The sequence below is a fragment of the Natrix helvetica genome (genome assembly GCF_964273705.1).
Source record: "Natrix helvetica genome assembly, chromosome: 12".
In the NCBI taxonomy this organism is placed as follows: Eukaryota; Metazoa; Chordata; class Lepidosauria; order Squamata; family Natricidae; genus Natrix; species Natrix helvetica.
The window spans coordinates 7,125,828-7,146,018 of NC_138556.1; the positions used below are offsets into that span (position 1 = coordinate 7,125,828).

At 45.7% G+C, this 20,191-nt stretch overlaps 1 protein-coding gene across 1 annotated transcript in view; it reads left to right on the forward strand.

Moving 5' to 3' along the window:
- Window positions 1-20,191, forward strand: part of IGDCC3 (immunoglobulin superfamily DCC subclass member 3) — a gene marked incomplete at both ends in the record, with an annotated part of 111,364 nt that overhangs the window by 58,228 nt on the left and 32,945 nt on the right. The window contains 4 exons of the mRNA XM_081964505.1: window positions 5,632-5,776; window positions 8,285-8,415; window positions 11,201-11,338; window positions 15,540-15,698. Of these exons, the coding sequence (XP_081820631.1) occupies window positions 5,632-5,776; window positions 8,285-8,415; window positions 11,201-11,338; window positions 15,540-15,698 (573 nt within the window). The remainder of the gene's footprint in view (window positions 1-5,631; window positions 5,777-8,284; window positions 8,416-11,200; window positions 11,339-15,539; window positions 15,699-20,191) is intronic.

Consider the following 20,191-nt stretch of genomic DNA (forward strand, 5'->3'; position numbering starts at 1 on the left):
CAAACATACGTTCAGAGGTGCCAGAAGGAAATTAAGCGATGAAATAATATTAGATCCCCGAAAGGAAGCTTCCACCTCTATGCGCTTTCATTTATGCCCGCTGTAGACAAGGGAATTCTTGGCAGGTTACAATATACGTATAAACAATACTACGAAATGGCCGTGGATATCATACATTCAAAAGACAATCAAAATAGAAAGTAAAGCCAATCATAAAAAAATCATAAAAATAGGGGAGGGCAGGGACGTGCGGTCAGGGGAGGCAGGGGAGGCAGAGCCTCACCTCTCATCATGAAATAATAATATATAATAATAATATCCACAAGGGAGTTTCATATATATAAGAGGAAGAGGAGGGAGGAGGAGGAGCGCGCGCGGGGCGGTGCCAGCTGGGCAACCGGCAGAGGCAGGAGGGTTCTCGGAAGCGCCAATAACCTTCCTGCCTCCGCTGTACTTTGCGCGCTCCTCACGACTGCAATAGACATCCAGAAGTGGCAGGGGCTTGATGACGTCGCCGCAGCTGCCATGTGCGAACGGACGGAGGTAGCCAGAGTGGCGCCGAGCCAGTCCGGCGCATGAGCGACCAAGGATCAGGCTGCCTGATCCTCCATCGCTCGCTTGCTCGCTCTTTCGTCCGCCCGGACCCCTCAGCGCCACTCTGGTTACCTCCGTCCGGTCGTGCCCAGCAGAGATGTTGGCGACGTCATCAAGACGAAGTGGCTTCGAGGCGAAGTGCTTTTCAGTGCTTTTCTGTGCGTCTGGCGTTTAGGTAGATAGCCGGATGTCCTAAACGCCAGACGCACAGAAAAGCACTGAAAAGCAGCTGCTGTTGGGGATCGCGGAGCGCGAGCTGGCGGAGTGTGCTCAGGAAGGCGGGGAATGGGATCACGTGTGCTGGAGGCTGAGGCAGCCTCAGCCTCCAGCACACGTGGTCCCATTCCCCGTCTTCCTGATGACGTCACCAGCCTCACCAGCCATAAACCTCACCGCACGTCACTGGGGGAGGGAATGAAGACACCGTACGAACAATCGCGGAACCAGATCTAATAAGCTACAGAGAGTCCTCGACATACGACCACAATCGAGCCTGAAATTTCTGGCGTTGAATGAGACGGTCGTTCAGGGAGTTTTGCCCCATTTTGCGAGCTTCCTTGGCTCGGTTGTTCAGTGGATCGCTGGAGTTGATAAGCGGGTAACCCGCTTGTTAAGTGAATCTGGCTTCCCCATTGATTTTGCTTGTGCAAAATGAGATCGCATGACCGTGGGACCCAGCAACGGTCATAACTATGAGTCAGTTGCCAAGCATCTGAATTTTGATCACGTGACTGCAGGGACGCTGCAACGGTCGTAAGTGTGAAAAAGGGTCATCGGTCACTTTTTCCAGTGCGGTTGTATGAGCCGCGGTGGCGCAGTGGTTAGAGTGCAGTACTGCAGGCTCCTTCTGCTGATCACCGACTGCCAGTAGTTTGGCAGATCGAAACTCACCAGGCTCAAGTTGACTCAGCCTTCCACCCTTCGGAGATGGTCAAATGAGGACCCAGATTGTTGGGGGCAAGAGGCTGACTATTGCTATCTCCCTCCCTCCCTTCCTTCCCAGTGGTTAGAAGGCAGTATTGCAAGCTAACTCTGCCCATTGCCAGGGGTTCAATTCTGACCAGCTGAAGGTTGACTCAGCCTTCCCTCCTTCCGAGGTGGGTAAAATGGGGACCCAGATTGTTGGGGGCAATAAACTGACTCTGTAAATTGCTTAGAGAGGGCTGTAAAAGCACTTTGAAGCTATAAGTGCTATTGCTATTACGGTGTTTCCCCGAAAATAAAACAATGGATGGAAACTAATCAAGGAGAGAAGCAACTTAGAACTGAGGAGAAATTTCCTGACAACTAGAACAATTAACCAGTGGAACGACTTGCCTCCAGAAGTTGTGAATGCCCCAACACTGGAAGTCTTTAAGAAGATGTTGGAAATACATTTGTCTGAAGTGGTGTAGGGCAGTGATGGGCTGGGACTGGTATGCCCTGGGAGCACCAGGTACAGTTCCAGTACAGTGCTCCGGAGGGCCTTCCTGCCCACCCGCCCTCCTTACCTGTATTTGAGCCGATTGGCGCTTCCCGCAACGCTCCCCCGAGCAGCTGGAGCGTCGCGTGCGGTAAGTAAAGCTCTGTGGAGTCGCATATAATTCTAAATGCTATTGCTATTTGCACAGTCACTAAATAATAATCACAAATAGTTGTGATGGTTGTTATTGTTGTTATTCCTCACCGTTTCCAGAAAATTCAGGTTGGTGTAGCTGGGGATGTCCACTCTTTTTAATGGGCCAAGTTCACACTATACAGGTAGTCCTTGACTTACAAGAGTTCATTTAGTGACTGTTCAAAGTTACAACGGCACTGAAGAAAGTGACTTAGGACCATTTTCACACTTACAACCCAGTGGTGGGTTTCAAAAGTTTTTAGAACCTCTTCTGTAGGTATGGCCTGCTTTGTGGGAGTGGCTTGTCAGCCATGTGACCAGGTGGGAGTGGCTTGCCAGCCATGTGACCAGGTGGGCATGGCCAACTTGTAAAATGTGGTGAAACTCACTTAACAACGCTCTTGCTTAGCAACCAAAATGTTGGCTCAGAAACTCTGGCATTGAAGTGTGCAAGTCTTAAAGCTGTCAAGTTACAAGACTCTTCTACCCCTAACCCTTTAAAAAAAACAGGGGTGTTCAAACTTGACAGCTTTAAGACTTGTGGACTTCAACTCCCAGAATTCCTCCTCCAGTCATGTTGGCTCAGGAACTCTGGCATTGAAGTGTGCAAGTCTTAAAGCTGTCAAGTTACAAGACCCTTGCACCCCTAACCCTTTAGAGAAAAAAATCCCAGGGGTGTTCAAACTTGACAGCTTTAAGACTTGTGGACTTCGACTCCCAGAATTCCTCCTCTCACTCTTCATCGTGACGATGTGCGGACGGGCAGTGGGAGGGAGCTGGAACCGGTTCTAAACGGCACTGTAGATTTGTGGAACCTCTTCTATAGAAGAGGTTAGAACTGGCAGGAACCCACCCCTGACACAACCTCTGCAGCACCCTCGTGGTCACATGATCAAAATTCAGCCTCTCAGCAACTGTCTCATATTTATGACGGTTGCAGCGTCCTGTTATCCCATTTGGTGACCGTCTGACAAGCAAAGTCAAGGGGGAAGCTGGATTCGCTTAACAACTGTGCTACTAACTTAACAGCTGCAGTGATTCACTTAACCTCTGTGGCAAGAATAGCTACAAAGTGGGTCAAACATCGCTTAACAAATGTTTTGCTTAGCAACGGAAATTCGGGGCCCCACTGTGGCCCCAAACTGAGGGCTACCTGCAATCCCAAGTTGGATCTGGTTCCCTCAATCCAATGTGTTAACGGTTACAGTCGACAAACCTTAAAATCTCAGCATGTTCATGTTGAAGCTCACAAGAGCACAGCAAGGGACAGAGGGGAAAATAAAACCACACCACTTTTCTAACCTAGGCTTCCCCAAAAAGCACCAGGCAGAGTCCTGGTCCCGACAAAACCCCTTTTATTTAAACGAATGTGAATTCCTCGCATTCGCATTCAGCAAAGGCCTGGCACACAGTCTTTCAAAGCAGTATTTATGCCCACAGACCTTATCTATCTTGGAAAGCTGCCATGTAAATATTTTCCCAACGAGGTGCTGTGCAAGCAAAGACTGGGCACAGAGTCTCTGAGATTTACGGACAGATCTTCACACTCCTGAAACGAATCTAACGAATGAATAGTTTCCTGCAAAAGCCCCCTCCCCTTTCGCTCCACTTTTATTTCCTATAGGAGGGGCGAATCATCATCCACCTGTGACTTTACTCCCAAGTCTACCCTGGTTTCTGAGTTGTTCTTTTCTTCTGGCAACTCTGCACATGCGCACACTGGGAACAGGCTCCAGCTGTTCCTCTGCCTCACTGCTGTCCAGCCCTGTAGGCACCTGATCACTGCCAGATGGCCTCGGTCCCGTCTCTGCCTCTGATCCAGAGCCCACATCCGAGCCTTCTCCAGCTTTCAGGACTGGCCCATGTTCCTCTCCAACCTCCTCACTGTCCGACTCTGCTGGCCAGTGGCGAGCCACAACAGCGATAATAATTCTATTGTGCTTCCCATCTCCGTTGGTTGACGCTCGGAGCTCTTTTCTTAATGCAATAAAACGCCATTAGTGTTGAAGGGGCTTTTCTTAATTTAATAAAGTCTTCCCAAATTGCGTTAAAACCAGGTTTGGGTTAGGTTTTCATCCTTCGGGATGAGAAGGAGGCAAGAGAAGAGCTGAGGCTGAATCAGCATGCAAGAAGGGCTTCTCCTAAAAATGCAGCGATCTGGCACTCAGAGCCCAGGAGGGGGCAGGGGGTGGAGGGGCAGGCAGCTTATCTTTAATGTATGAACTCGACACGAGAAGCCTCCCATCTGTTGGAGCCCAATGGGACTCTGAAGATGAGTGATGAATCTTGTCTGACATCTTGGTCCTCTCCCTTTCGAGAGAGAGGCACTAGTGTTTTATTTGATGTACGTTGTGAGGGGAGTGAAGATGGAGGCGCCCACATGCTCTGCTGCCTGAAGGCATCTTGCAGGGGACACAGGGGGGGGGGGGGGAGGCAGAACAAAAAGACATCCTTTTGTTGGGGGTGGACAGGAGGGGGTGGACAGCCAGTAGCCAAGAGTGGATTTTCCCATCCCCCAAGGTTGGGTTGAAAGTTGGGGAAGAGTTGGATGAGAGGAATTCCACCTTCCTTCAAAGCTTCTGCTCCTTTAAATCCTAAAGGAATTGAGAGGTGACCTTGAGAATAGAATAGAATAGAATAGAATAGAATAGAATAGAATAACAGAGTTGGAAGGGACCTTGGAGGTCTTCTAGTCCAACCCCCTTCTTAGACAGGAAACCCTACACCACTTCAGACAAGTGATTATCCAACATCTTTTTAAAGACTTCCAGTGTTGGGGCATTCACAACTTCTGGAGGCAAGTTGTTCCACTGATTAATTGTTCTAACTGTCAGGAAATGTCTCCTCAGTTCTAAGTTGCTTCTCTCCTTGATTAGTTTCCACCCATTGCTTCTTGTTCTACCCTCAGGTGCTTTGGAGAATAGCTTGATTCCCTCTTCTTTGTGGCAACCCCTGAGATATCGGAAGACACATTCTCCCTCTCCTCTTTCTCTCCTCTCCCTCTCCTTCCCCTCTCTCTCTCTCCTCTCTTCTCCTTCTCCTATCCCACTCCTCTCCCTCTCTTTCTCCTCTCCCTCTCTCCTCTCTCTCTCCCTCTCCCAGTCTTTTACAAGTAAAAAAAATACAGCTGGCTTTAAAAATGTATTATATTTTCTCTACCATTTTTATGCTTTTTAATTCCAGCATCCTATGTGCGTTATTTTACTTTCAAGAAAGCAGTAACCTGGACAATCAGTCCATTTTATCACCCTCTTAATATGTTGCATGAACCTACCTGGTATCATGTTTATTTGTTTATTATTTATATATAAAGTCAATATGGATGCCGATGTCAAATATATGACTCTGGGCCGATAACAATGGTTCTGCCATATCAGGTGATCCCTTTTCAAAGCGATCCTTAATTCCGAACAACATGTCTTGTGTCTCTTCTCTTCTAGCGATGTCTGACTTCCATGTGCACCCGCAGAGTGCAGTCGTGGAGGAAGGAGGCGTTGCCCGCTTTCAGTGCCAGATCCATGGCTTGCCAGAGCCCACGATCATGTGGCAGAAGAACCATCTCCCTATCAACACAGATAATGACAGGTAACCATGCCTGAATAAACAAAAATGGGTGTGAGGTTTCTAAAAGATGCCCTAATTAAATTACAAGCCCTGAGACAAAATTCAAAAGAGTAAGGTATGTTCTGGGGTGAAATCAACTTACCTTCGCTACCGGTTCGAAAATGTGAGTGTGTGCACATGCGCAGAGCATCAAAAACAGAACGTGATGATGGGCGGGTGGGCGGAGCCTCCGACTGCCACCGGTTCACCCGAACAGAGACAGAACCAGCTGAATTGCACCACTGGTAGGTTCCCTACCCAGAAATCTGCTGAGCTATGTTTGTACAGTGGACTTAAATGCCTGCCAATCGTTTTATCCCTTAAAATCTCAGAAATGTCATCTCCCCGGCCTTAGAGGGACAGGCAGATTGTCCAAAACTGCTCTTGTAGCCATGTTTTCAACCTGATTGAAGTGGGGTAGCCAACATCCTTCCTGCTCTTTCTCTTCCTGCAAATGCTAGAATGCAATAGAATAACAGAGTTGGAAGAGACCTTGGAGGTCTTCTAGTCCAACCCCCTGCTCAGGCAGGAAACCCTACACCACTTCAGATAAATGGCTATTCAACCTCTTCTTAAAAACTTCCATGTTGGAGTGTTCACAACTTCTGGATTTTTTTTTTTTTGGTAATTTAAAAAGGGAGAAAGGACAAAACATAGATCTATCAGTTTGACCTATATACAGATACCCTGTTTCCCTGAAAATAAGCCCTTGCAACACAGCAGCAGCCATGAGGTGACCAGGCTCACCGCCTCCCTCACCTCAAAAATAATAAGACCTCCCTGAAAACAAGGCCAAGCGCTTATTTCGAGGGTCAAAATAAGACCCTGTCTTATTTTCAGGGAAACACTGCAGTCCTTGACATACAACTATCATGGACCCACGAATTTCTGTTGCTAAGCGAGACATCGGTTGTAAGTGGGTTTTGCCCCATTTAATGACCATTCTTGCCACTGTTGTTAAGTGAATTGCTGCCCATGTTAAGTTAGTGACCCAGCGGTTGAGCAAATCTGCCTGGCCCCTTGACTGCTCCTCAGAAGGCTGCAAAAAACATGACCCCAGGGACACTGCAGGCATCCTAAATGGGAGGCATTTATTTGCCAAGGGTCTGAATTTTGATCAGTTTTGATCATGGGGATGCTGCAACAGTCATAAGCCACATTTTTCAGTGCTGTTGTATCTTTAAACGCTCACTAAATGAACTGTTGTAAGCTACGGACTGCCTCTTTTGGGCAAGATGCGGAGGAAAATAAAGAATAGAACGGAATGGAATAGAAAATGGACTGGAATGGAATGGAATAGTATAGCATGGCATAGAATAGAATAGAATAGAATAGAATAGAATAGAATAGAATAGAATAGAATAGAATAAGCATGGAGTGGAGTAGAGTAGAGTAGAAAATAGAATAGAGTAGAAGAGAACAGAACAGAACAACAGAATCAGCATAGAGTAGAGTGGAGTGGAATGGAACAGAACGGAACGGAGTGGAGTGGAGTAGAACAGAACAGAACAGAATAGAATAGAATAGAATAGAATAGAATAGAATAGAATCAGCATAGAGCAGAGTAGAGTAGAGTAAAATAGAATAGAATAGAAAGTAGAGTTTAGTAGAGTAGAAGAGAACAGAACAGAACAGAATCAGCATAGAGTAGAGAGGAGAGAGGAGAGGAGAGAAGAGAAGAGAAGAGAAGAGAAGAGAATCCCATCCCACAAATGATGCTGGATTGAAATATGTGTGAAAAGATACCGTTGTGCTTATAAACAGGCAGAAAGCCCCACACTTACTCGCACTGATGACATTACCTAATTGGGTACATATGCAAACAACATCTGCAAACAACCATGCTCAGAAGCCTCAAGGACTTCACAATTCAAAAAATCTCCTTAAAAACCTTGCTTCTTTTCTGATATTATGCTTCCCTTAATTAGCAATAGCATTTAGACTTATATACTGCTTCATAGTGCTTTTACAGCCCTCTCTAAGTGATTTACAGAGTCAGCCTCTTGCCCCCAACAATCTGGGACCTCATTTGACCCACCTCGGAAGGATGGAAGGCTGAGGCAACCTTGAGCTGATCAGCACCGAACTCCTGGCAGTTGGCAGAGTTAGCTTTCAATACTGCCTTCTAACCACTGGGAAGGAGGGATGGTTGGATGGATGGATGGATGGATGGATGGATGGATGGAAGGAAGGAAGGAAGGAGAAGAGAGGGAAGAAAGGAGGGAGGGAGGAAAATAGCAATAGCACTTAGATTTATATACCGCTTCATAGTGCTTGTACAGCCCACTCTAAGTGGTTTACAGAGTCAGTCTCTTTCCCCCAACAATCTGGGTCCTCATTTGACCCACCTCGGAAGGACGGAAGGCTGAGTCAACCTGGAGGCTGGTAAGATTCAAACTGCCGAACTGCAGCTAGCAGTCAGCTGAAGTAGCCTGCAGTACTGCACTCGAACCACTGTGCCAAAATAAGTATGTTTTCTGAATCCCTCAGGTATACGCTGCTTCCCAAGGGAGTTTTGCAGATTACGGGACTCCGAGACGAAGACGCTGGGATTTTCCACTGTGTCGCCAGCAACATTGCGAATGTAAAATTTAGCAGAGGAGCCAGGCTCACCGTAACAGGTTGGTTGGAGAGGGGTGGGTGGGATGTCGGGTGGGATGAGACGGGACGGGGGTAGAGATTAAAGGTAGTCCTCGACTTATGACCACAATTGACCCCAAAATTTCTGTTGCTAAGTGAGACATTTGTTAAGGGAGCCTTGCCCCATTTTACGACCTTTCTTGTCATCATTGTTAAGGGAGTCACAGCAGTTGTGTAGTGAATCTGGCTTCCCCATCGACTTTGCTTGTCGGAAAGTTGCAAAAAGCGGGTCCATGACCCCGGGACACTGCAACCGTCGTAAATATGAGTCAGTTGTCAAGTGCATCAATTTTGATCACGTGAGCAGGGGGGGGGGAATGCTAGAATGGTCGTAAGTGTGAAAAATGGTCATAAGTCGTTTTTTTCCTGGCGCCGTTGTAACTTTGAACGGTTATTCATGGCAACTTTGAACAGTTACTATATGAACTGTTGTAAGTCAAGGACCATCACTAAGGTGCTTCATTGGTCAAGTGCTCCTGTTTTGCTTTATACAAATACAATAGCAGAGTTGGAAGGGACCTTGGAGGTCTTCTAGTCCAACCCCCTGCCTAGGCAGGAAACCCTATACCGTTTCAGACAAATGGCGATCCAACATCTTCTTAAAAGACTTCCAGTGTTGGGGCATTCACTATTTCTGGAGGCAACTTCTGTTCCACTGATTAATTGTTCTAACTGTCAGGAAGTTTCTTGCTTTGGTATCTGCTTAGCATATTTTTTTAATTTATATTTCACATTTCTGAACTGCCCATCTCTCTGCAAGAGGGACTCTGGTCGGTGTACAACAAAATGGCAAAATTAAAAAGCAATATAACAAAAAAAAAACCCTTAAATGTCAGAGTTAAAATTTTAGAATTATTATTTTTTAATTATTAAGAATGTTTTAAGGAGGCAAGAATAATTAAGGTAAAGGTTCCCCATATGTGCTAGTCATTCCCTACCCTAGGGGGTGGTGCTCATCTCCGTTTCAAAGCCGAAGAGCCAGCGCTGTCCGAAGACGTCTCCGTGGTCATGTGGCCGGCATGACTATATGCCAAAGGCACACGGAACACTGTTCCCTTCCCACCAAAGGTGGTCCATATTTTTTCTACTTGCATTTTTACATGCTTTCGGACTGCTAGGTTGGCAGAAGCTGGGACAAGTAACGGGAGCTCACTCTGTTACGTGGCACTAGGGATTCGAACTGCCGACCTTTCTGATCGACAAGCTAAACCCTGTTAAAACGGTGAAGGGAGGGCTCTCCTGGCACCAACCTGCCCCATAACAGTGTTTTACTTTGGGCTTCCCATGCAAGGCCACAAAACCATATGAAACCCTTTTTGGGAATGACCAGTTCATAGTTGCTGATTGGTGTCATCATTTACAACTTAGACGTCAGTCTCTTCCATGAGAGAATACCCAATCTTCCTCAGAATAACAGAGTTGGAAGTCTTCTAGTCCAACCCTCTGGTCAAGCAGGAGACCCACCAGCAATCTGAACAAATGATGGTCCATTCTGTTCATCAACACCTCCAGTGATGGAGCACCTACAACAGGGATGGCTAACCAGTTTGTCGCCGTGTGCTGAAAGCGTGTGCCCATACCCATAATGCAATGCGCACACAACACACACCCCTTTGCTCCCCTGCCCCTCCCACGCATACCTGCATGACCCTCCCTTCCATCCCACGCACGTGTGCATGTCTCCCACGTGGTCCCTGCCCCCCCCCCCCATGCATGCACGGCAGAGACCCGAAAATCAGCTGGTCGGCGGGAGGCGCATGCACATGTGCGGTGGAGCTGAGCTGGAGAGGCGACTACGCTTGCCACCTGTGGCACGCATGCTACAGGTTTGCCATTATGGACCTACAACATCTGGAAGCAAGTCATTCCACTAGTTAATTGTTCTCTCTAATTTTTTCCTTATTTCTAGATCGGTTCTGTCCTTGGTTAGCCCTCATCCATTGCTTCTCGTTCTGCTTTCAGGTGTTTTGGAGAAGAGGTTGACCCTCCTTTGTGGCACCCTCTCAAAAATTGGACCACTGCTATCCTGTTGCCCCTGGTCCTTCTTTTCATTAGACATTTTACTTACTGAAAGTTTCTCTGGACTGATAGGATAAAACTGTATGATTTTTCTGGCCTTGGTACGAAAGCCTCCTTCTTGTCCCTTCTGTTCTTCTATGGTCAACGGAGCAGAACGTTCCCAATCAATCAGCTTTGTTACAATCAGAGACCAGGTCAAAGAATCAGCACAAGGCTTCAGATACTAATTAAAAGCAAAAGATACGAGCTGCATAATATTCAGTAAAATCGATATAACGGACAGTCATATGTCGTCAGAAAGAAGGTGCCCACAGATGTCTTATCTTCCCACATCCTGAAATCCCCTTTGTTATGTACAGTTTATTAAGAATGTTTACAGGGGGAGAGATAAACACGAAGAAGAGAGAGAGAAAGCAATGGGGAAAGCAGAACCGCAAAAGGAAGAAAAAGAGATATAGCTACGGTTAGAAAATACGAACAACCCTTAACCTTCTTTTTCTTAAATATTACAAAAATCCCTTCCGCCCCTTATTTTCAATCCTTTTCCAGGCATCTGATCCAGAAATCATTTCACTTTATACAATTTTCTGTAAAAAAGTTGCACTTAGTCTGCTCTGTTTCCACCTGGAAGTCCCCTTACGTCTTGAAATGCCTTTCCTTAGAACCTCGGCTCCTGTACATTTCTAAGATAAAATACTTGCAAAAGGGAGGTGAGAAAAGTTTTGGTGTCTGCTCTTTACCACACAGGCTCTCCTTCGGCTGTTTACAAAGACCCCATGATCCTTGTGGGGCCTGGGAACCTGACTCTGACGGTGCACCAGACTGCCATTTTGGAATGCATTGCAACTGGGAATCCCAGGCCTATCGTCTCGTGGAGTCGACTTGGTAGGTATCCAAATTTTCTCTTCTCTTGGCGGGAGAGCTTGGTTATTACTTTGGTCCGAGTAGAGGATCTCCTGCTCTCTTATTCTTTGATTGGGCAAAGAGTTTGCCTCGTATTCATATGGAAGTCAGCTGAATGTAAACATCTGGATTTAAGGTGCATAGAGAATGCTTTTATTTATTGTTAGACTAGCTGATAACTTGGCATTGTCTGGGTATTTATTTATAGGGGGGAAATGTCCAGACCAAACATAATTTCTAATGTTGGATTTTCCTCCTTATCAGAGGGAGCCCCCTTGTGGAGTACTGTGAGGCCATTACCATGGCAATTACACTGTGCTGTACAGTAGAAGCCATTTTACAGCAGTACAGTAGAAGCCATTTAAGGCACAACAGGCTATATCTTAACAAACACACACTCCAAGGGGTGTTAGGGGTGTCTTACCCCCACAATTTTTTTCCAGAGAGTAAGTCATCTGTGTACCAAGTTCGGTTGAAATTGCTCAAAGAACTGGAACTCATTATTTTAATCCAGTGTCTTAAACCACTACACCAAACCTGATCTCTGTATTTATGTTAGAATTGCTTTATTTTCTGTGTATTAAACTTGCTTGAAAACATTTTGAGGCTAAATAATGAAGCTGTCCACCAGCTTCTAGTTTATTTCTCTTCCAGCATGTCTTTTCAATGTGGTTGGTCTCTTTTCTCTTCTGTGTCTTATGGGAATGGCCAGCATAGAGTGTACCTTGTAGTGTGATGGATGATGGATGATGAAGCTGGTTCAGAAATGGCTTCTCCAACCCTTTGCCCTCCAGGTGTCTGACCGTATTGAATCGGAGTAGTGGAAACATTGTAGTGCATCAGATCTAGATTAGGATGGGAGAAACTGTCCTAGAAGATAAGTGAGCACTCCACTAAGTTCCTTGCTATAACTCACGTTTTTTGTGTAGATTAACTTCCAAAGCATAAGAATTTTCAGGTGTTTTCAGATCCCAGAATTCTGCAATCTTCAGATCCCAGAATTCTAAAACCAACATGGCTATAGATGAGAATTCTGGGACTTGAAGTCTATGCACCTATCTGAACAATACCAAGGGTGGCAAACAGTAGCCTAGCCTAGATTTAATACAACACACAAAGCAGAGCCTACCATTGTGTGAAGCCTTCAAGGCCCATAAGGTAAAGGTAAAGGTTACCCTCGCACATACATATGTGCTAGTACTCGTCTCCGTTTCAAAGCTGAAGAGCCAGCACTGTCCAAAGACGTCTCCGTGGTCATGTGGCCAGCATGACTCAATGCCGAAGGCGCACAGAACGCTGTTACCTTCCCACCAAAGGTGGTTCCTATTTTTCTACTTGCATTTTTATATGCTTTCGAACTGCTAGGTTGGCAGAAGCTGCGACAAGTAACGGGAACTCACTCCATTATGCAGCGCTAGGGATTTGAACCGCTGAACTGCCAACCTTTCTGATCGAGAAGCTCAGCATCATATCCACTGAGCCACCGCGTCCCATTCAAGGCCCATAGAGACCTCAAAAAAATATCCTTAGAATATGAAATGGAAGAAGAGTTTGTTTTGCCTTTTGGAATGCAAGTATCTTTCAAGTATCCCACCTACTATAGCAGCCATTTTGTGAACGTGCCCATAACATGGTCTCAAAATGCTAAATAGGGTTCTCTGGTTCCCCAAAATTGAAGCATCCTGTCCTAGATGAATTTCAGAGGAAAATGGATTCAGTTTATACAAGAGGTTGAGCAAAATAGGAACTTGTTAAGTTGCTAAGTTTTAGTTGATATTTTTTAAGTCATTGTAGGAGGAAAGCCAAGTTAATTTTTCATGGTAAAAACACAGAAGGATTAGATTGAACTTTTCCAAGTAACAGACCTTGCTAAAAGATCTGAGCTGCTCATGAAAGTTTATCCCTTTTAATAAAAAAAATGGTTAGTTAGAAAAGGCGTTATCTGATTCCTCTGATTAAATACTTTTTAGCTAAGCAAAGTCTGCATTAACAATTTACTTGGGGGGAGGGAAGCAAACTTAATACAAAGAGTTTGTATTTGGAGGAATGGTGAGTTCAGTTTTTCCCTGAAAATAAAAAAGAAAACTCTTTGCTATTCATGTTCGAATTGCATATTCATCTTTCTAACACCTTCTTCCCTTCGACAGATGTATACGCATCCAGGTGCCACTCTCAGGATACATAGCAATTATTTGTGCTCCTTTTCTTTGAAAAGCTTGCAGATAAACGTTCCTCTTACAGGTTTCTTGGGGGTTTGACATCCATAAAAGGATCACAGACTTAACAAGTTGGGCTTTTTTTTTTTTTAGAGAGAGAATTGGAAATGCGAGCAAAAAGACAAAAAAGGCTCAGATTATTGGAATACTGTCAGACCGGGGGGGGGGGGGGATATAGTGAGAAGTAAATAACTTACCCTCCTCTTCCGACACCCCTCCATATGACAGCACTAGAGCCCAATTAATTGGATAATGTATTGGTGACTGCAGCCAAAAAATTAAAAGAGGCTTGCTCCTGGGGAGGAAAGCAATGGCAAATCTAGACAGCAACCTAAAAACCAGAGACATCACCCTGACAACAAAAGTGCCTATAGTCAAGGCTATGGTTTTCCCAGTTGCAATGGATGGCTGTGAAGGTTGGACCCTAAGAAAGGCTGAGCGTCAAAGAATGGAGGCCTTTGAACTCTGGTGCTGGGGAAGACTCCTGCGAGTCCCTTGGGCTGCAAGGCGATCAAATCGGTCAGTCCTAGAGGAGATCAACCCTTGCCTGCTCTTCAGAAGGCCAGATCCTGAAGATGAAGCTCAAATACTTTGGCCACCTAATGAGAAGGAAGGACTCACTGGGGAAGAGCCTCATGCTGGGAAAGATTGAAGCCAAAAGAAGAAGGGGACGACAGAGAATGAGGTGGCTGGATGGAGTCACCCAAGCAGCCGGCATGAGCTTAAATGGATTCCGGAGGATGGTAGAGGACAGGAGGGCCTGGAGGAACGTTGTCCATGGGGTTGCAATGGGTCGGACACGACTTCACAACTAACAACAACAAAATTGGCACAGGACGCTCCCATTTTCCCCTCCTTCTGGCTGATGGCTCTCTCAATTCCCCTAAATATTTTAGAAACAACAGCATCCATTTCAGTTCTGCTTTCATCTAGCATTTTAACCCTTGTAATCACCCTTTTCCCTCCGCAGGCATAAAGTGGTGAGAGTTGGGTGTTGAGTATAAACAATTTGTCCAGGGTTTTTCCGTTGAAAGGTGCGATTGAGCTGAATCTGAATTTTAAAGCAGGCTTTTTCGGCCGATGCTCCGGCAAACCAATTCCGCTTTTTAAACCTTAGGTGGATTTTGCTTTTTTAACTTTTCTTTTTACTACGAGGCACAGTCAGCCAACTGTTTTAATGGCAGAGATTCTTGGACTATGCTTGGCCCCCCTTCCCCAGAAACTAGAAAACTTGCAAGTTTTCTACCTATCGCCAAAATAGCTTTGAAATGGAAATAGTTTGAGGTGGGAGATAGGTTGGGGTCTGCGCCAGCATTAAACTGAGCCGACAGATGTTTAATTCTTGAATTAATAAACACTTTCTGAAATTGCAGGAAACACTGAATTGCAAACTAACTCGATAATTTTAAGTTTGTATAACGTTTGGAGAGGTAACGACAAGCTCAGAGGCTAAGACACTGAGCTTGTCGCTCAGAAAGGTCGGCAGTTCGGCGGTTTGAATCCCTAGTGTCGCGTAATGGAGTGAGCTCCAGTTACTTGTTTCAGCTTCTGCCAATGTAGCAGTTCGAAAGCACGTAAAAATGCAAGTAGAAAAATAGGGAACACCTTTGGTGGGAAGGGAACAGCATTCTGAGCGCCTTCAGCATTTAGTCATGCCGGCCACATGACCACGGAAATGTCTTTGGACAGCGCTGGCTCTTCGGCTTTGAAACAGAGATGAGCACCGCCCCCTAGAGTCAGGAACGATTAGCACACACGTGCGAGGGGAACCTTTACTTTTAACCTTTGGAGGTACATGGAGGGGCTTTCTGATCGACCAGCTCAGCGTCTTAACCACTGATCCACCGCGTCTGCTTATTCTACTTTAAATGTAATTCTACTTTAAAGGAGAATAAATCCCAATTGGCTTGGTCAATCTATAAGCAGGACAGGGAAAAATAATCTTACTCCATTCTTTCCCATTCCAGACGGGCGTCCAATTGGTGTAGAAGGAATTCAGGTTCTTGGAACTGGCAACCTGATGATTTCAGACCTTACCGTCCAGCACTCTGGGATATACGTGTGTGCGGCCAATAAGCCTGGCACAAGGGTGAGGAGGACCGCCCAAGGAAGACTCGTGGTGCAAGGTAAGAATTTTCTCACTACATCATTTCTTCTGGGAAGAATTTGTCTGGTACTCATCATTTTTGGTACTCATTCTAGAACCTATTTATATAGTTACATTTTGGCTTCAATAGGCCCAAGTTTCATTCTATGAAAGAAGACTCTGTAGGAGAAGAGCTATGTTCTTCTATGGTTATTGTTGTAGTTAATTGCGAAGTCATGTCTCACCCATAGTGACCCTATGGACAACGTTCCTCCAGGCCCTCCTGTCTTCTACCATCCTCTGGAGTCTATTTACGTTTATGCTGACTGATTCGGAGACTCCATCTAGCCACCTCCTTCTCTGTCGTCTCCTTCTTCTTTTGCCCTCCATCTTTCCCAGCATTAGGCACTTCTCCAGGGAGTCCTTCCTTCTCATTAGGTGGCTAAAGTGTTTGAGTTTCCTCTTCAGGATCTGGCCTTCTAATGAGCAGTCAGGGTTGATCTCCTCTAGGACTGACCATTTGAATCGTCTTGCCATCCAACGGACTCACAGGAGTCTTCTCCAGCAACAGAGTTCAAAGGCTTCCATTCTTTGGTGTTCAGCCTTTCTTGTGGTCCAACCTTCACAGTTGTCCATTGCAACTGGGAAAACCACAGTCTGGACTATATGCACTTTTGTTGACAGAGTGATGTCTCTGCTTTTTATTATGCTGTCTAGATTTGCCATAGCTTTCCTTCCCAGGAGCAAGCGTCTTTTAATTTCTTGGCTCCAGTCCCTATCTGTGATGACCTTTGGAGTCCAGGAAAATAAAATAAAATCTGTCTTCTATAGTAGCATTTTTTTAAAAAAATGTGGTAATATTGTTCTCAACTGCCAAAAAACCAACACAGTTCTAGGCTGCATAAACAAGAGGGATAGAATCAAGATCATGTGAAGTGTTATTACTACTTTATAATGACTTGGTAAGGCCAAACATGGAATCCTGCATCCAGTTTTGGTCGCCACAATGTAAAAAAGATGTTGAGATTCTAGAAAGAGGGCAGAGAATAATAACAAAGATGATTAGGGGACTGGAGACTAACACATATAAAGAATGGTTGCTGGAATTGTGTATGTCTTGTTTGATGAAAAGACGGACTTGGGATGACATGATAGCAGTGTTGTAATATCTCAGAGGCTGTCACAAATAAGAAGGAGTCAAGCTGTTCTCCAAAGTACCAGAAGGCAGGACAAGAACAATGGATGTAAACTAATCAAGGAGAGAAGCAACTTAGAACTAAGGAGAAATTTCCTGACAGTGAGAACAATTAATCTGTGGGACAACTTCCCTCCAGAAATTGTAAATTCTCCAACACTGGAAGTTTTTAAGAAGAGATTGGATAACCATTTGTCTGAAGTGGTATAGGGTTTTCTGTCTAAGCAGGGGGTTGGACTAGAAGACCTCTAAGGTCCCTTCCAACTCTGTTATTCTAATTCTAATTCTGACATGTTTGATTCAAAGCTTTCCAGACCATGCCACGTAGAGTCAGCCCTCCATGCATCTGAGGAAGTGATCTTCACTCATCGAAGCTAATGCTCTTTTCGTAAAATCCGTCCACATAATTTTTTTTCTGGTTGTGCTGAGAGTAATCGGGTGAAATGCTGCCTATGCAGGTGTATTTCTTAACCACTAGTAAAAGGACTAAAGAAAAGTTGGTTACTAGGTTTATTTTTCTGGTTCTGTTCCGAAAAAAGAAGATGAGGGGGGGGGAAGAGGGAGAAGAAGGAGGAGGAGGAGGAGGAGGAGAGGAGGGGGAGGGGGAGAAGGAGAATGAAAAGAAGAAGAGGAGGAGGAAGAAGAAGAGGAAGAGGAGGGGGAAGAGGAGGAGGAGGAGGAGGAGGAGAGGAGGGGAAGGAGGAGAAGAAGGAGAATGAAAAGAAGATGAGGGGGGAAGAAGAAGAGGAGGAGGAAGAGGAGGAGGAGGAGGAGGAGGAGGAGGAGGAGGAGGAGGAGGAGGAGGAGGAGGAGGAGGAGGAGGAGGAGGAGGAGGAGGAGGAGGAGGAGGAGGAGGAAAACTTAAGAAGGGAGGTTATTCCCGCACTGCCTCTCCCCCTTTTCACTGCAGGATTGGGGCTGTACCCCTGATCTGGGAGTCGGTGGAAATCCTTTGAAATCATGTGTGTGTTGTGCAAAAGAAAAACTTCCCCCCCTCCCACTGCCAACTCCTAATGACAATTCCGAAAAGCCACTTTTAATGACTGTGGCCAGAAAAGGGGTTTCTTGAATGTTTGCTGAGTCTTCAGTCTCCATGGTGAAGTTTTTTACAAGAAAAAGGGGGGTGGGAGAGAGGAGGTAGATAAAACAACCCAGCTGGCGGCCCAGTGTTGAATGGTGCCTTAATCCTTTCCTGATTACGAGCCCTCATTTTGCCTTTGAAGTCGGCCGCTTCCCCCCCTTTCTCATTAGCTTTTCTTGGGAACCGTTTGGCCTTGACGAGCTTCAGAATCTAAAATTATATATATATATATATTCCCCTCACCCGAGCTCCCTAATTGGACATTTTCACAAGAGTGGAAAAATGCAAGGATTCAACGATGCTTTAGGCCTGGAAGTTGCTTCTTTCTGTCAGTTGGGCTCAAAATGATTCCCCTTCTCGGAAACGGCAAGATTTTGGCAGGATCTAATCTGGCTCGGTCACTGGGACCAGAATAGAATGCAATGGTAGAGTTGGAAGGGACCTTGGAGGTCTTCTAGTCCAACCCCCTGCCTAGGCAGGAAACCCTATACCGTTTCAGACAAATGGCTATCCAACATCTTCTTAATTCACAACTTCTGGAGGCAAGTTGTTCCACTGATTAATTGTTCTAACTGTCAGGAAGTTTCTCCTTAGTTCTAAGTTGCTTCTCTCCTTGATTAGTTTCCACCCATTGCTTCTTGTTCTACCCTCAGGTGCCTTGGAGAATAGCTTGACTCCCTCTTCTTTGTGGCAACCCCTGAGATATTGGAAGACTGCTATCATGTCTCCCCTAGTCCTTCTTTTCATCAAACTAGACATACCCAGTTCCTGCAACCGTTCTTCATATGTTTTAGAATCTCTCCTTGATCAGTTTCCCTTCATCCTCGTTTGGCCTTCAGGTGGTTGGGAAACAGGTTGATCCCATCCTCTCTGTGGCAGCCCCTCAAATATTGGAACATTGCTATCATGTCTCCCCTAGTCCTTCTTTCTATTAAACTAGACATACCCAGTTCCTGCAACCGTTCTTCCTATGTTTTAGCCTCCAGTCCCCTAATCATCTTTGTTGCTCTTCTCTGCACTCTTTCTAGAGTCTCCACACAGAGGTTTAGTCTTCCGAGCTTTCAGACTCGTGCTGGAGACGATCCTCAAGGAAACTTCTCTGTAGTGCAGGGGTGTCAAACTCAAGGCCCGGGGGCCAGATCCGGCCCATTGGGTGCTGAGATCTGGTTCACCGGGCTGCCCTGGAAATAGCGAAGGACCGGCCTGTGGGGCCTCTGCCGTATGTGGCCCTCCCATGGTCCATTTTCACTGGCATAGGCTTACAAAAGGCCATCCCAGCCGAAAACAGAGCTCGGGAGCCTGTTTTCACTGACAGAGTGCTCAGGCCACCACAGGGGCCTGCCCAGCACAAGTGACGGCCACCCCGGTCCCCTGAGATCAAACACAGCCCTGATACGGCCCTCAATGAAAACGAGTTTTACACCCCTGCTGTAGTGGATCCAATGCTCAGGCGTCCTATTCAATTCTTCTTCCCCAAAGACTCAAAATAATGTATCCGTGTAGCCACGTGCTGATGGTCCAGCCATCAGCGTAGCACTGAGGAACGGCTCTTCTCAGCTTACAAGCTGTCAGGTGGCTGCAGGTGGCATCTCGGAAAGGTGTTGGGTGAAGCACTGCCTACTACATCATTTCAAAACCAGGCAGCTGGAAGGGGTGTAGCAGTAAGTCACAGGAAATGATTGGAATGGACTGTTTGGGAAACCTGGTGAGGCCACCAACATGTTTTTCTTTTCCTTGTATGTTGCTGAATTTACTAGATTGGCCTTTTATCATCCCTTCCTTCCTTCCTTCCTTCCTTCCTTCCTTCCTTCCTTCCTTCCTGCCTGCCTGCCTGCCTGCCTGCCTGCCTGCCTGCCTGCCTGCCTGCCTGCCTCCCTGCTTCTTTATTTATTTATTTATTCTTTCTTTCTTTCTCTTTCTTCTTCTTTCTTTTTTCTTCCTTCCTTCCTTCCTTCCTTCCTTCCTTCTTTCTTTCTTTCTTTCTTACTCTCTTGTGAGCAGATAGAAAACGTAAAGAAAAATGAAGATAAACAATATATAAAGAAGTAGCTTACAGTCTTTTTTATACTGCAGTTCCAAACAAATATATTATCTATCCCACCCTCTTTAAAGTTACATCATAATTCCCTTCTCTCCATCTTTTACTCTTTCTAATGATCAAATTCATTCATCATCCACTCATTATTTTTCTGTCTCTGCAAGGAGCCATACAGCTTCAGCATAAACCATGTCCAGTCACTGGCAAATGGACTTGTTG